General features: G+C 34.5%; 1 protein-coding gene across 1 annotated transcript in view; it reads left to right on the top strand.

Moving 5' to 3' along the window:
* The window catches only part of LOC145679165 (acetylcholine receptor subunit beta-like), a 28,205-nt gene extending 10,897 nt beyond the window's left edge, over positions 1 to 17,308 (top strand). Inside the window, exons 2-6 of the mRNA XM_081749756.1 lie at positions 2,384 to 2,588; positions 7,301 to 7,478; positions 11,898 to 12,050; positions 16,399 to 16,574; positions 17,069 to 17,308. Of these exons, the coding sequence (XP_081605882.1) occupies positions 2,384 to 2,588; positions 7,301 to 7,478; positions 11,898 to 12,050; positions 16,399 to 16,574; positions 17,069 to 17,230 (874 nt within the window). The 3' untranslated portion in view covers positions 17,231 to 17,308. The remainder of the gene's footprint in view (positions 1 to 2,383; positions 2,589 to 7,300; positions 7,479 to 11,897; positions 12,051 to 16,398; positions 16,575 to 17,068) is intronic.
* Positions 17,309 to 17,894: the final 586 nt, after the last annotated feature.

Genomic DNA, 17,894 nt, shown 5'->3' with positions numbered 1-17,894 from the left:
CTTCTAGAAACTGTATCCCACACATATGAACCTTCAGTCGTTCAAACAGATAGAGATCCCTTGGCTCTAGCTTGAGACTGTATAAGAGTTGTATTCCTATCCACCCCAGTTGGCAAATCTTCTGAGCTGTCATGTGTGAAGCATGTTTTCTTGCGTGATGATGATGTAATTTGATGTCGCTTGCGTATAACTCTGGCCTCTGTTCGTAAGAAATCCTACAGCTTGACGAACAATGGGAATACCCAAAATTTTTAATTGAAAATGATACAATCGAAGTTCAATTATACCATCATGATAGAATGGAAATGTTCCAAAATTGATTAAAATTTATTCCACAAATAAAGTTATTTTAGTTTTGTCAGAAACAAATTCTGTCCCCTCTACTACTTTTTTAGGGAATAGGTAAATTTGGAGTGATTGCACCCAAGCATTTAAAGGTTATGGGTACTCCTGTCTGTGTGCTCCATGATCTGTGTTCTAGTGATGCTTCTGCCCTTTTGTATGAATTTCTCAATGACTGATCCGTTTGCATCGGTTGTGATAGTTTGATGGTCTCCTTGGGGTGGCTGGTTCTGGAAGTAGCAATTAGCATACTGAAACCTCTGAAGCCATCGACCTACATTACTTCGATTCATTGAGTCGTCCTCATAGACTGGCAACTATTTACTATGAATCGATATGTTGCTGAGTTATCCCCGGATTAGTTGAACAAATTCGATTTCTGCCCTTGAACATAATGTGGTGTCACATTGATCATCCATGATGGTTTACATGTAACAACAGGAAATAAAAATTAGTTATAGATTAGATAAATAATCAATGCTTCTACTTATCAAATTTCATTTTTGTGGAGCTTGTTGTTATAGAGCTACAGTGGACTGTGCTTTAATTTTTGACTGATCTTTGTACACCCATGTTCAAAATTATTGTCGCATGTCTATAAATTTGTTGCTGTAGGAATATAATTTGATAACGAATTCGCCCGGTATTTCTTACAATGTTAGTATGTGTGTAATCAGCAAAGACATATGTGTGGCAAATTTCATGTCAAAAGAGCAGTAAATAAGAACAGTAAAACGAAAATAAAACTTTCTTGTCCATTTAGCAACATTTTGTCTTACTCATTCTAATTTTCATATTTATAATTCTTTTCCTATGATTTACCACAAATATATATTTTCCGATTATACACATAGTATCAGTATTAAAAGTACCCTACAAAATCATTATCAAATTATATTCTTACAAGAAGATATTATAGATATGCGACAATCATTTTGGACATAAGTGCATGCCTCATGAACCACATATCATAAAAATACAAAGTCTTGGAAACTTTTGATATAATCAACAATTTCGATTTCCCGTAAGTTTACTTCTAGCATTGGTGAACACTTGCATGTACTGCTGGCACATTCAGCGACGATACATGTTTCAGCCATCAGCAAACATATTTTTATTAAGTAACTGAGGCACACTCTACTTTTGTAAGTTGTATAACCGAGGGCTTGACCGGCACACGTAATATGCAGTAGAGCTGTGTTGTTTGTTATACCATTGACCTTCTATGCTCTAAGTCGATATAAGTGATAATCATTGTGTTAGGGTCAAAAGTTTTAACATTTTCTTTTATATTTTAAAATATCTTTAAAAAAATAATGGGGCTGAACTTGGGATTAAATTGTATCGGAGATGTCACTATTCTTCTCACAGACCTCACAAAATATGGATTGGACATTAATATCAGTCGTTTTCGATTACTTTTACATGTTACCTCTTTCCCCATAATAATTTTTCAAATTGTAAAGTGATTTGTGTACCAAGTTTGACTGAAATTGCTCCAAGGTTCCAGAGTTGAATTTTATATATATATATATATATATATATATATATATATATATATATATATATATATATATATATATATATATATATATATATATATATATATATATATACATGAATTTTTATAGGCTATATATGGTACAGATAAATATTCAAACCTCCGTATGCAATCTATTATTAACATGGTATAATAAATCTAAATTTAATATGCCTCTTGAAGCTTGTATCGATAAACTTACATTAACTTATCCGTCGTTTACGTTCAACTATCGTGCCAATTAAAAATAATGTTTGAGTGAGATATACTATAATGAAAAGTTTATGGCGCATGATAAATCAAAACTCTCTATCCATATAGCTGTATTCATTTTTGCTCTCTCTTAAGCTTAAATTACAGTATGAAGAAATTCTAGTTTCACATACTAGTTACAAAGTATTATTTAAAAATAAAACTTTTTAAAATACTAACTCTATTTCATAGTTCTGAATTGTTAAAGTTACAACTATGTGTATATTGTATTAATTTTGTTCCATGCAGTGCTGACAAAAGAGTTATTGATCCCTTTATTTCGAGGGCATTTGCAGTCGTTAAAGCAAATGGTTTTGTAAAATGGGTTCCACCAAGTCGATATTTTGTGTATTGTAATTCAAATTTCCGGTCTTGGCCGTTCGACACACAAAGCTGCTCTTTACATCTTGAATCTTGGATCTACTATGGAGAAGAACTAAATATATGGAATGCTGTAAGTATGGCACATTTCATGCTTCTATGTAAAGATAAAAATCTTATTTAATCTATAAATTAGTCAATTTACTTTTAGAGTATATATACCGTGAGGTAAAATAAAATAACTAGGTATTTTTAATATTCTATAAAAGTATTGTAGTTTTGATTCCATGTTGAAAACAGTGACATAACAGTAGTAGAGCGTTCACCTCTGGTGCATGGGGTCCTTGGTTCGATTCCAGCTCTCGCCAAGTGAACTTTGTGGTGGACAAACACTGTGTGCGTGGGTTTTCTCTAGGTTTTCCTGTTTCTTCCCACTTTCTTCATTCCACCACTTCCTTCATTTCTCATCATCACCGTCTCCTTTAGCCTAGCTGACATAACAATGAGACATACCGTAAAACTTAAAGATTCCGTTTCATTTCATTAACATATTTATTAAGATTTCACATTTCCTGCTTCACTTAGTTCAATCGTTGATCGACGAAGCAGCACGCACAATGTAAACGAACATGGAGAACCGCTTATCTGTTTATGAGCGAGTTCTTGGACTTTGACTTGGACTGCGGCAATCTTACAGATGACAAGTAATAAGTCCAGATCTGGGCTCCGTATGTGTGGGGCTACACTAAGGAGCAGACGTACAAATCCAACTTCACGTACTGGGGTTGGAGGTAATGATTTAAAAGGTCATTACCAACATCCCAATACATTTCCTTCAAAAGGAGTATCAAGTATCTTTGGCTGTTTGAGTAACCCTTTTAATAACACAGATACTTATGTTAAGATTTAAAGTATTCTTTTGTTTTCTGAAGTAACGTAGAACATGTACATTTTTTCCTAATAAGTAACAATCAACATTACAGAGTTCATACAGTTTCTTCATACCTTGTTATTTTTTTATGCATCCTGTATATAAGGTATTTCTAAAGGTCATTTACAACACTAGAATGGTGCATCTACTAAGAAACAAACAGTAAATATTTTTTTCTGAATCACTTAGTTTCAGAGTTACTTCATGCTGAGAGCATGGGAAACTGAATTTTGAAGGTAAATACTCTTAAAACTCTTAGCCACTGAGCTGAAGCGGCATGTTACATACTCTGCGATACCACCAGATTAACAGTGTTGCCAACCCAAAATTAAGTTATTTTTTATCTGTACTGAGAAAAATCCGTTATCTGGACAGCGGTACATTGTATGTACAAATATACAGAATCCTTATTTTTACGACGAAAGTCAGTACGAAGCATGCGTTATCCATATGCAACATACTTTTATCACTTAGATGTTACATCATGCTGTTGCAGGACATATGATATCTAACGGTACTAAGAATATCACATACTGTACATATACGTATGTTGCATACGTCAGCTATATGTTGCATATGTCCATCTATATGTAAGAACCTCACCGCCTATATACAGTTCTTTCGTTCGCACGGAAAGTACGTTTATTCGGAACATTTATACGGAAAGTACATATAAAATATACTTTTTCAGTTATACATTTGCTGTACGTCAAGTCCAAAAACTACACGATGTACACATGCAACCTACGTTTTTACATACTCTACATACGTTTGTTTTTATCAGTGTACATGGCAATATACCAGATCTTACAAATCTACATGTTAAACAAAAAACTTACAATACCACATTTATTATAGTGTTACAAACTAAGGATGCTACAATATCACAAACATCACAAAACAACAAAACTTTTACAACTGTAATAATGCTAGTGAGACGGGCGGGACAATGCACATCAATAGCAGCTTAGTGTTGAATACTATGATGATACGACATATTTCGAATAGATAAGAACAACACTACAAGATATTGAAAATGTGATTTTCCAAAAGACTTTATTTCAAAAAGCTGCTTACATAAGTATCACATCCAATCATATAAGTTATTAAATAGATTTGATAATCATAATGCCGTTTACTGCAATTTCATATCTTAAACCGTTCTGGACATATGGTAAATACTGGTAAAGTTCGGAATAGATCTTAAAATTATATACTTTCGAAAACTTGTAATTGTAACTACCAAAAATTATGAAGTACGCTATTTCAAGCAGTGTAGCAACCTTAACCAATGTTTCACATTTCTCTGGAATGTTTTGAGATATCAAATTGTTGTAAACGATATTATGATATCTATGTGTAGTGAAAACTACCTATATAGTTCGATGTGATACCTAAGGAGATTTTCGAAATACAGCCTTCTGTAGTAAGTCAAATTTTCAATCCCGTGTATTTTTGTTCCTACATGTTCGAAATATAAAGATCATAGTACAAGGAGTAATAAGGAAGTAAGGTTACAAAGCCTGCAGTGAAACGTATATATATTATATCATACAACCAATACAATCAACAGATAGTACATACATTAGGTTATTTTTCGACATAGTCTCCATATCGGTTGAAGCATTTGTCGCATCGTGGGAAGAGTTTGAAGATTCCTTTCTGGTAGAGATCTTGTTCTTGCGTATTGAGCAACATTGTCACGAAGTGTTTCACCTCCTCATCTAAAGCGAACCCACGGCCTCCTAGGTGTTCTTTCAAGTGTGGGAACAGGTGAAAGTTGCTTGGAGCGAGGTCTGTTCTGTAGGGAGAATGGTTGATGAGTCCCAGCGAAACTGCTCCAACAGCGTGGTGGTCTTCTGGGATGTACGCGGGTGCACGTTGTCTTGAAGAAAGACAACGTCCTTGATTAGAAGTCCTAGCCGTAAACCTCTAACAGTTGTCGTAAACCTCTGGTGAATTTCAGCCGCAGTTACATGTTTCGCCCACAAAAATCGAATATCTGAGCGGATTTCTTCGCGAGACCAGTTTTCTGAACGAGTCTCCATTTGTGTTTACCTACAACTAGGCCCGTAGGTGGCGGGTGGCTGAAATTCTGCACAGTTGCCAACTCCATGTAGTAAAATTACCACACAATCCTCATTCCTCTATAACAGACGAAACGCCAGAAATATCTGCCTTGTAATCTTAGTTTCTGATCCTCTCTCGTATTTAACGCTAAAGAATTTCTATGTGCATCGCCCAATCCGTCTCACTTGCATCATCACTGTTGCTGAAACAGACAAAGTTTTGTTGTTTTTCAATGTTTGTGAACTATGGAATTCTTACTTTGTAACACTGAGTAATAAGTGTCGTATTGTATAATAAGTTTTTGTTTAACATGTTAATTTGATATCTTTAATAACCTGAGGCAGTGACATTTAAAAAATATATATAAAATCATAATGAGTTGATTTGGTGGTATTGGTTTAGTGGTATTAATCTAAAGTTACAAAAACGTTTCAAGATAAATGTCCAATTGTATCTTTATGTAAATATATAGTTGTTAAAGTTAATATTGTTCCAATGTTCAACTTCCACGGAAATACTACACATCCAGATGTAAGCTCGAAAGAAAGAAGCATAATATTTCCGTAATCTAGGGTTGCCATATTTCCGTAATCTACGGTTGGGATTCTAAACCGTAAATACTGAAGTGAACTTGTGTATTATAAATACTGACCTGGGGTCCTTCGGACCATTTTTTTTTTTTTTTACTAATTTCTTTGTTAAGTGACCCTTCCAATGTACTTTTCTAACGAAACTAAAGTAAAACAAATTTAGATTTTGCCTTTAATGTTTAATTAAGTTCAACAAATGTGAGTCTCGAATTGTAAAGTAAGCATTACAGTGAGATATCTATAATTGTAAGGATATCTGTAAGGCAAGTTTTCAAAAATAAATAAATAAATAAGCGATAATGGCAGATATTGTTCATACAGTTTTCTCTCTAAGAAACAAACTAAATTTTTATCATAAGAAAAGTAAAACATATTTAGGAGTCTTGGTCAATCTCTCATAAAATTTCTAATCATTTTTAAAGATTTCTACTTGAAATCATACTAACATACAAAATTGCCACTGCTTCACAATATATGAAATACAGCATGAACATTTTGAAAGAAAAAGATATTAATAATGAATCTAGCCTAAACAAAGTGCTAAGGATACCGTAATTCAATTTGCAATTATTTCTGAATATATAAAGATTAGGTGAACACATGTAAAAACATAGATTTCTTCAGCTGAACTGGACAGAATGGTCATCAAAGAAATACGCACTCATGAGATCATACATTACTATTCAAATCACCATACATTAGTATTAGTAGCTGACCCAAAATGTGTATGATTATGCCACATTGTTTACATATTTTTCACTCCCTTTAACTTTCTTTAAAAAATCTCGATTGCATAAAATCTTATCATAAAATTCTACGTTTCATATTGTATCATGTATTTTCTCCAATGCAAAAAGTGGGTGGTTTTTCGTCATTAAGACATGATTAAGCGGGGCAGAAAAATAGGACCTGAAAATCGAGTGGTACCCGCTAAAATTGGGTAATATGGCAACCCTACCGTAATCACTGTTGTAAAAGTTTAAATGTATTACGTATATGTTCAAATTGTGCCATTAACAACGATTTCGAGTAATATAATTTTTGTGTATGAGACTCAAATCTAAAAATATCCTCTTCCTTAAAGCCTGTAATGTAGGAGCCCTATTGAGGATGTTAGCTTTTCTCATGATATCTATTCCCAAACATTTAGTAAAACAACAAAATTCATGCGTTCAATACGTTAACGATTTCTGATCGCTTCAGAATTGATTCACTTTTGTTGATTATTAAACGATCTACTGTATTTTGTTTCAGTCATTTCTCACGAGCATTTTGGAGCCAATCAGAGAATGGAGTCTGGAAAATAGCTCTGACCAAGTAAACATTATCAAGCTCTCATCCCAAAATCTCACCATTCATGAAATATATATTCAATTCCTTCTTAAACGTCATGCAGCAAACCATGTGGCCACAGTTATTGCTCCTGCAATAGGTAAAACACAATTATTTTTTAATAAAATAATAATCTTTTTCGTTTAATTTCGAGGTTTTATATGTAAGTAGATAAACATTTCACTTTCTAAATATTAACAGAAGAAAAAAAAAGTTGAAAAAAGTCGGACTACGTTTTCATAGCACCATACCCACACTTGCTTGGTAGACCTGAGGAATAACGGTCTATACATTTGAACCCAGGATCTTATGAATATATTCAACTTTGTCAGCTCAATAATGAATAAACCTGAAACAGTTTCATCCCTCTTCAATGGATAACTGTCCTCACATTCGCAACTAAATTATGAATTGTCCTGAACCGATGATAACTAAATGGCTTCTCTCGAGGATGAAGAATATACAATTTGTTCTCTCCTTCTTTTCTTTTTTTAACTCAATGTGTAACAGGAAGAGTGTAGTCGATTTCAAAATTATACAAAAATAAAGCCTTGATTTCGCTATGAAAATAATACTTAACCTTTTGATTACTAGGGTCAGTCTGATATGTAAAGCTGTTAGTACCGGGTCGATTTTTAGAAAACAAGCAGGTTTCGTAGTGTTACTTCTAAATGCTCATAGTTCAGGAACTAATCTGCCTCGACAAATTAAACGAGAAGCAAGATACACATAATAGAACAAAGATTCGAAAATTGTATGACTTACACTAATTGTTCGAACCCTTGCCACGGGATAATAAACAGAGCCCAATGACCCGCAAGTACATTACAAATTGTCCATCACTTTCCTAGAAGATCATAAATACAAATGAAATATAGTCTAAATGGGGAGATGTTTTAATTTATTAAACTAGAATAGAAGGAAATGGAAGAATCCGAGAAAACCCATTGATACGATGGTTTTACGCTCTAAAGACTTGATTATTAAAGCCTTAAAATAAATTACTCCTTGTATGAAATGTGGCTGCCTTGTCTTCAAAACGCTGCCTGCAGGCACGTAGCGAGGATTCCGTAATAGGGGGGGTCCGTGACGAAATATTGCGGTTATCACGCCAGGGGCTCGATCATTCTGAACTATTTTACTGTAAACATATATTGGTTCGTTTAGCCAGGATTTCGTAATGCTGGGGGGGGGTAGCATGAAATACTCTAGTTACACACCAGGGGCTCGATCAATCAAAACTATTTTAGTGGCAACACGTATATTGGTTTGTTAGGACAATAAAATGAGGATATGCTAGTAAGTATTTCAATAACGAACTCTCTCTCGAGTAAAAGAATATTAAAAAAGTATTGAAAAAGATAAAATATTCCGAGTTTCTTAAGTTCTTCTTAGAGTCTATCTGATCGAACCGGTTTCTCGATCATCATTTGTTGTCCATAGGATTGAAGCTGGATGGAATTTGAAATGCTCCGTTACAATAATATTCATTTTCAACATGATCCCCCCCCCCACACACACACATAGTTTCCTCTACACAAAGCTCCTCATAAGAAAGAGTAACCATACGCTTGCTGTAGCTTTATATTTTTAACGCTGATTTTTCTTTTTCTCGTTTCTTATTGTTTCATCCTTCCTCAATTTTTTACATTTGTGGTTCCGAAGGGGGGGGTCCGGACCCCCCGGACCCACCCCTTGGCTACGTGCCTGCTGCCTGCTTCATGAATAATTAATTTCATATCATCTTATACTGGCTTTGTGTCAATCCAATATCACCAAGCCTGTGTTAACAGCAACACCAGCTCTATGTTAAAATTAGGATTCAAAATCACCATCGTGTTTTATTATGTATGTACTCGTATCATTGACAGTATCCAAAGGTATTAACGACATACCGTACTAGTAAAATGCGTTTCTTAAATTGCTTGGATTCTGGCAACGCTGTTGAAATCAATTTGTAGCATATTATTAATAAGCAGAGCAACCCACATTATGCTTTATTTTTTGCTTAATTATGCTTTAAATTTTTTCCAAATTATGCTTTATTGTTAATTTCAATTATTGTTTAACATAAATCGTGTATAATTAATAATATTTACTATACATTAAATATTCTAAATATCTTGGTTTATTTATTAATATTTTATGCAACCAGTTTCTTTCATATTTAATGAACTTTCTACTTATGCACTTGTAAAGATATATGCTGTACTCGAGTCAGTATTTTTTATCACTTGTGTGCGCATGAGGGGTGCATATATTCAGAAAGGAAAAGATGTCACTAAAAGTGCTCAAGCTCAAGAGATACACATGTGGAGTTCTTGTGTACTTTTTGTACGTTTCTAATCATCATACATAACTGCGCAATTACACTTAGAATAAAACTATTTTTATTCATTGTTGGCGGAAAGTTTTCTTCTCTTCCTTTTTTCTCTAGTTCCAAGGATTACACCGAAGAGTTTACAGAAATAAAAATAAGCTTTTCATTGTTGTATTGTTATGTTCTCAAAGGTTTTGCACTGTAAATATTGATTTTAAAAAATATTAATACAGTATGTTAAACTTGCAGTTAAACAGAATTTTCCAAGAATTGTGCTATATATTTTTAAATTATGCTTTATGCTTTATTTTACAAAATTATGCTTTATTATGCTTTTGAAATTAGTTTTTGCTGGACCCTTAGACAACCACAACCATGTTGAAGGTACCAACCATATGTGTAAACTGCTGTTATGCTTTTTATGCTTTTAGGTTGCCCTATTAATAAGCTAGTTACTTCTAAGAACCTGTAGTAACAGTTAAATTAGAGTATTATTACAATGTGCCAACGCTATCATACCACTTCAAATATTTTACAGTATGTGTATTGCCACAATACTACATTCCGGTCTGAGGGATGTGCCAGCAAATCATAGAGAATAAGTCCAGTGCTGTCAGGAAAATAATTAAAATAGATTTTGATACAAAATTGTGGCCTGTAACCAAAAAATGTGCTAATGTTTCTGTAATCTTAACTCAATAGTAAATACTTAGAAGATTACTAGAATTGCTAGATTAATTTACATAGAAAACAAGATCGTTGAGAAATATTAAACTCTTTATGTTGAGTGTCACTATTCATTTTAATGCAAGATACTTGTTACAATAAATTATGTTAACATGATACAATATTTTAATTTCGACACATGAAAATACTAGGTATAATACTTGTAAATATCCAGTGCAGTATTGTAGCATCTAGTATAATAAGTCTAATCTCTCCAACAGTACCAATTCTCACACTATAATTAATTACTATGAATTTATATTAATTTTTTTCTATTGAAAATCATCGAACTGTCTTCCGAAGTAATGAATGTTAAATTTGAGATATTAAAAGGATCTGATTCGTAAAATAGTTTGGAGTCATTAGAAAAATTTAAAATATATTAAACAGGAATTTTGTAGGGGCCAAAAGAGCATAAAGCTTGAGGTCTCATGCTTTCTAGAAACGCTGATTGTTTAATCGTATATCCAATGAAAGCAGTCGCAATGAATGAAGCTCAGTAATGTTAATAGAAAGATCACAAAGTCCAGGGTGGCGGATTTCGGGTTGCAATCCGTTGTCCAAAGATCTCCTAGACATGTTCAATAGGATTAAGATGTGGGGTGTACGGTGACACTTCGAAACGCGTGATATCTTGTGTTCCTCCATCTCCTGCGCCTGTATGGATGGAAATTATAGTCCATTAGACGAAATCTAGAACCACATGCACCACAGAAGAGCCACCTATATTGTAGGAGAATAACGTCCCGATAGATCGCACATGTTGCTTACCTTGCAAGAACACGTACAAAGGTGTTCGCGTCCCCATGATGCCATGATACGACAAAGAGTAAAATATCATCCAGATGCCAGTTTTGTGTCATCCTTTATGCTTCCAATTCATTTGATATCTACCCAACAAACACGCCATTCGTAACATTTCGCTACCAAGTTGACCTTGCATGTTCACGCCGCCGATGATTAATCATGCCCTTAGAGGGCTTGTGTCGGTCACGTCATTGCAATTGACAACAATTGTGTGGGGTACGATGAAGTAGTATTGATTGACATATACAAAATCACATTTTGTGCCATGGTATACGGGGATTAATAAAAGGTAAATCCATCAACACCTGGACATGAGTGTAGGTATTGCAATTAGTAATGGAGGTATATCAATACTTTCTAATGATCCTTGTATTTAATATTTGGGTCATTCAGAGCACAAGGGACTCAATTCGAATTACCAAAGTTATGAGAAAAAGAGACAAAGTTTGAACGGCACATTTAAGTACATCAAAAATTGAGCACTGTCTTCAACATTATGAGTTACAATATTTGAATATGAATCTATTAAGCTCCGAAAGGAGCTTCAGATAGAAATCTTGAAGAAGAAAAAATATGTCCATAATTACTAGAAATCGGCTTGATTCCCTTGTGCAATGAACGCACCATAGTATTCTTTTTATTAAAATATCTCTTTTGTCTTTTTAGGTCTAACAATTTTAACTTTGGCATTGTTCTGGATTGAACCTCTTTGCCTAGAAAGGTTAATAATTGGAACACTTATATTTTTGGTCGAATGTTTGTATCTGATATTTTTAGGAAGAAAATTACCTGCTAATGGAGACTCAAGTCCACTAATTGGTAAGTACAGGGTTTGTATGATAAGTAATGAGACCAGGTCTGGAAACATTGTTTTATTGATCTGATCTGTACAGGGACTTAAAAGCTTTCGAAGTACTCTCCTCTTGCGTCGATGCACTTCTGCAATCGATGTTTCCACGCTGCAAACGCCCCCTGGAAGTCAGCAGCCGGCATGTCCTTTAGAAATGTGGTCACGGCTGCTTGGATGGCTGTGACGTCTGCAAAACGGGTTCCTTTCAAGCGTGGCTTCAGCTTCGGGAAGAGGAAGAAGTCGGCCGGGCTCACATCTGGGCTGTAGGGTGGTTGTGGAAGGACTTCCACCCCAATCCGGGTCAAAAAGGAGGTCACTAAGAAGGCGGTGTGGGCAGGGGCATTGTCGTGATGCAACTTCCACCGGCTAGCGATCGCCGGTCTTTTCCGCTTGACGCTCCTGTGCAGTCTCTCAAGGACTTGTTTGTAGAAGGCGGCGTTGACGGCTTGTCCTTGGGGTACAAACTCCTTGTGGACCACCCCCACATTGTCAAAAAAACAATCAACATTGTTTTCACCTTTGACTTCGACATTCTGGCCTTCTTGGGGCGCGGGGACGCAGGAGTGTGCCACTCCGCGCTTTGACGTTTCGTTTCAGGGTCGTACTGGAACACCCACGACTCGTCACCTGTTATGACGTCATCTTCAAAGTTAGGGTCACTGTTCATGAGGTTCAACAGTTCCTGACAACAATCAACACGTCGTTGCTTTTGTTCGTCAGTCAACACTCGCGGCACCAGTTTCGCACAGATTTTTCTCATTCCCAATTGTTCCGTCACAATCTTGTGCACTGTTGTGTGGTTCATATCGAGTTCATCAGCAATCAATCTCAACGATAATCGACGGTCTGAGTTCAGGAGATCCCTCACTTTTGACACAGTTTCGTCCGTAGTCACTGTTGTCGGGCGTCCAGCCCTCTCCAGATCCTCAACGCTTTCCCGGCCGTTCCGGAACGCACTGTGCCAACGAAACACCTGGGCTTTGGATAGGGCTTCCTCTTTGTAGGCCTCCGTGATGAGAGAAAGCGTCTGAGTAGCCGTTTTCCCCAGGCGAACGCAAAATTTGATCGCATAACGCTGTTCGATGGAACCCTCCATGTTTGTTGATTTTCCGCCGTGACAAAAATGTTCACAAGGGCTTTGTCCAAGGCTTGTCTGCGCTCCACTAAGGCTCGGAGCCAACTGACGCGCGGTGCGTTGCTTTGCTCGGACCCCCCCCCTACATCCTCCATCACCGACAAACCCGCTCCAGCGACACGCGCGCCGCGGCGCGGCGAGTCTCATTACTTATCATACAGACCTTGTATATCCTTCACTTCACACTAAGTATCGGAATATATTGATATGTGTTCAATTCGTATATTTATTTTTGCAGGCAACGCTTATGACAGGAAATGATATATTTTCGATATTGATCACACTAAATATTAATATACTATTGTCCAAGAAAGTTGTACTACCACAATGCACATTGACTATTCTTCATTTCATCTCAACTGGTAGAAAGTTAAAACAAACTTTTTTCTCATATGCTCAAGCTTCATGATTATTTACTTGAAACTTGCTGTATACGATTTCTAGAATATAACATCAGATTTTTCAAGTCGCGACATCAAACATAAAAGGAGTAACTTACTTCCGTTCAGTTTGAAACTGTGGTCGTGTTGTGAGGACCAGATATACAACCAGTGTGCAGTACGTTCTCAGGCGAACACTGTATGATCATGAATGTCTCATCGCGAGTTTGTATGGCCTTCTGTATGTTTCCTATAAGTTTGTAGTATGACATTATGGCTGATGACTCCGTCAAGGATTGATCTATGCTTATTGTCATACCTCAAACGACACATATGTATCAAGCAGTAGGGCTACCAGCATGAGTTTGGAACGTTGCTAAAACAATAGCCTGAATGTTTTAATGTTTTATACACAGATGTTTCCCATGGTTGTTTCTTCATCACTGACAACAACAGCTCAGAATTTAGTCTGCTAAGTGCCGGGACATGTCTACATTTGGAAAAATGAGTGCACTAACACAAAAGTAGAGATCACATTGGCAAATGTTCCACTGGAGTACCAATCCTGTGCTTCGATCTCTCAGTTGTTTCGCCTAACCGATATACTCTCACTGACAAAGTGATTAAAATCAGTCCAACGGATATAAAACTCCACTGTGTAAAACAATTTGCGCATTTGGTAAACTGTTATCTCGTCCTAAGCGTTGAAATGAAATTATCCTTTGCATCGGACACTCTCGTCTGACACACTTCCATCGAGTGCATGTTGTCAACCATCCATATTGTAAAAGCTGTTCCGTCACTGAATATTCGGCACATTTTTCTAGAATCTCCATAATACTCAGACTTCAAGAAACATTTAGGAATACAAAAAGATCTTAGTTAAATTCTGAGAGATAATACGTTCTTTAGTGATTGTATTCTTGCTATTAAAATAGGCAACCTTCTCTAAAACTTTTCCATTTAGGTTTTACTGATTTGTTTTATTAGTATTGTAGTTACTTGTTATATGTTTTTTTTATTTTGCTATTTATTATTTTAACTTTAATATTATATCTGTTTTAATTTCATATATCTTTCGTTTTATTGTAGTATTTCTTTGATCTTACGTTAGATTTAAACTTTTTAAGAAGTTTGATTTTGACAATTGGGTTTATTTTTGGTTTTTCTTAGAATCATGCATCTACCATTAGTCGTTTCGTGACAGGGACAAATAACCTTGGTGTTGACATCCCCATTAAAAGCTGGAATCAATCAATCAACGAAACTCGCGTTGCAACAAAGTAGAATTCACTATTCAGAAGAGTGGTAATGTTTATTGATATACATATTGTAAAACCATTAACTTGGTCACTTCTGTAAGTTGGCTGCCTGCCTAACTTGGCTCTATTTTTTAAGAACTGGCAAATTCCCACAAACTATACATTACTTATTAGGAGAGCGGATTTTAAGGTGTAGCACATTTATTAAAAATGTAGTTATTATAACGTCCAAAGTTCAAAATGTATATTTCCAGACATAAGACGAACTGAAATGAACGCACTTTGTTGCACCTTTTTCGTCAATGTTGCACCTTTTTTGCTAGATTCATAAAATTTCCCTTTTTGTTACTTCTTTTAGCCTTCAGCACCTTTATTGTCCCTTTTCTCCTATTTTTTTTAATGGACAGAAATATGTTTTATTTTCAGTCTAGTTTACACATAACATTCCATAAATTTAGACGCAATCTTGTCGGATTTGCTAGGGATAAATTTGAACTGAATTTGCGAAACAATCCGGACATAAAAATCTTTGCAACGTCAACTGAACTTCCTATCCATGCGCTTACAAAATGTGTGCCATTGGTTTCCGTTGATGTCGAGGGAAGTTTCTCCACAGAAAAGGACCTCCTGAGCTCCAAGCGACAGAAACTAACATTTGAAAATATAGAAATGTTGTGCATAATCAAGACCAAAAAGTATGTGACGGTTTCTCAAGTTATATGATAAATTAGTTCTCTTTTATACAATACGAAATTGGTTTTAACAACAATTTTATTACAAGAATGTTGAATGTTGTACAAGTTTGGGATTAAATAAAACTATTTTGCAATTTATGTCCAATGTTTAAAGGCAAGACTTTAACAATATTTGTTGGTGTAATGAATAAAGAATGTTCATGTAACTGTATACTTTAGCTCTTAATAAAGATATCCTATTAACACCTTTTTTGCACCATTTTGAATGATTTTTCAGCCCCTTTTATTCCATTTTTCCTACCACGTTTTTGCACCTTAAAATCCGGTCTTTACTTATTAGTATGTAAGTTGGCCATTTGTGTATCTTGGAACTTTGCCGCATTATGACAGATTTATTCTTATATTTCAAATGTTATAGTTATCTGTTTATTTTGACCAAATAATTTAACATATTGTTCTTACTTAAATATTTCTTAATACTACTTTCATATTTGCTATATGTAACGTAGATGTGTTTAAGCTTCTTACAATTCCTAGCATAAAATGATTATTTATTCTATATTAGTTATTTTACGCAAGATTTTATATCATTGATCATAAGAGCTTTACTAGTAAATGTCTTATAAATAGCTCTGTTTTAAAATATACCACTTGCAACTTATTTTCTGTAAATTGGTAATATTTCTGTGAAACCAGAAGTGACCAGTGTATACAAATTTTACTAATTCTTTCATAGAATATATATATATATATATATTACATTTTACAATATCAAAACGTATATAGTACTATACTCTGATAAAGATAATATTAAAGTTTTGTATATATTTTTTTATCGATTTCAGTGCTCTTCTATAGAAATTCTATTCTGATAACAACAGCTCAAGTTACCGTAACAATTGTTTTAAGATTCATCTCAGCAAATAGCTTGGAATCCACAAACTTAATAAGAAATGTTTATCAATGGTTTCTAAGTACTTCCCTTGGGCAATATCAAATTTTTGGTGGAACTATTCCAAAGGTAAATATTAACTTAACATTAGTCAAAAGAAATTTTTACATAATTTTACATATTATTATTACTTGGATTATTATTATTATATATGTAATTGAACCTTTCAATTCTAGTGGAACCTATCCTTTTCCATGATTATTTAATGAGATATCTTGTTGTAATAAACACACAAATATATCATTAGTTATTCTCCTTCATCCTTCATCGTTCTCCTTTATCGTACAAATCAATGGCAATTTCGTATTCTTTGAAACCAAACACTAAATAACAAATTTTGTGCCATTTTATCCGGGAGAATTTTCAATATTCTTAGTAGTAATATTTTCTACACCCTTTTCAGTTTCTCACTTTCTTCCCAGAAACGATGCAGGAGTTGAGAATAATAATCAGGTTAATGAGATTGAAAGATGTATTGAGTAGTCAGAGTTAAATTTAAAACGACAGTGAAATCATGATGTTTCAATATTTGAGGAAATAATAATGATGTTTCTATTACACAGACACCTGATGAAGAACTGAGTGATGAAGGAACTGGAGATCAGGTGCCAGAAGCCAGTAGTGATCCCAAACGCGAATGGTTGACGATTGCAGTACTCTTCGACAGACTTTGTTTCGTCATATACTTAATTGTGTTTGCAATCCTTCTTCGAGCCATATTTTAATTTGGATATATAATTCCATGTCTTCCCACAAACTTAGGGGTTTTAAAATAAAATAGATCAGTTGTGTACTTAATAAATATTTTGAAGAGATGAGCAAGAATAATTTTATTTCAAAAATATAACTTTATATTTCTTTTATGTTCAATACATCAGTGAAGATGACAGTCCACTTGTTCTGTATTTCAAGAATAGCATAAAAGTAATTCATACTAACTTTAAATCACGGCGCAGTACTAGTGATGTGCAAATTCCCGGGAAGAGTCCCGAAAATTGGAATTTTCCGGGAATTTATGTAAATCACAAAGAAAATTGCATTCTATTACTATATTATGATTTCAAAGTTAAACTCTTTTTTTTTTATCACAGTATATCATTACTGTTGTCCCCAGAGGATTCTTTAAAATGTATATGCTGAACGGTATTATATTATTTTATAAATATTTTATTATATTTACAGAGAACGCATAAATGAATATTTACTTACAATTTGTTCTATGCAAGTAAATGTGTGGAAAAAATGTTATAGTAACTCCACATACTTTTACATCGCTAAACAGTTTAAATTTATATGTAAGTGGATTTTCTAAACGTGACTCTACTACTGATATTATAAACATATTAAATTTTGTAAATTTATAAGCAAATTATTTTTGGTAACTGTCAG

The sequence above is a fragment of the Thermobia domestica genome, chromosome 2, assembly GCF_964235325.1.
Source record: "Thermobia domestica chromosome 2, izTheDome1.hap1.1, whole genome shotgun sequence".
Lineage (NCBI taxonomy): Eukaryota > Metazoa > Arthropoda > Insecta > Zygentoma > Lepismatidae > Thermobia > Thermobia domestica.
This window is presented reverse-complemented; position numbering and strand designations above follow the sequence as displayed.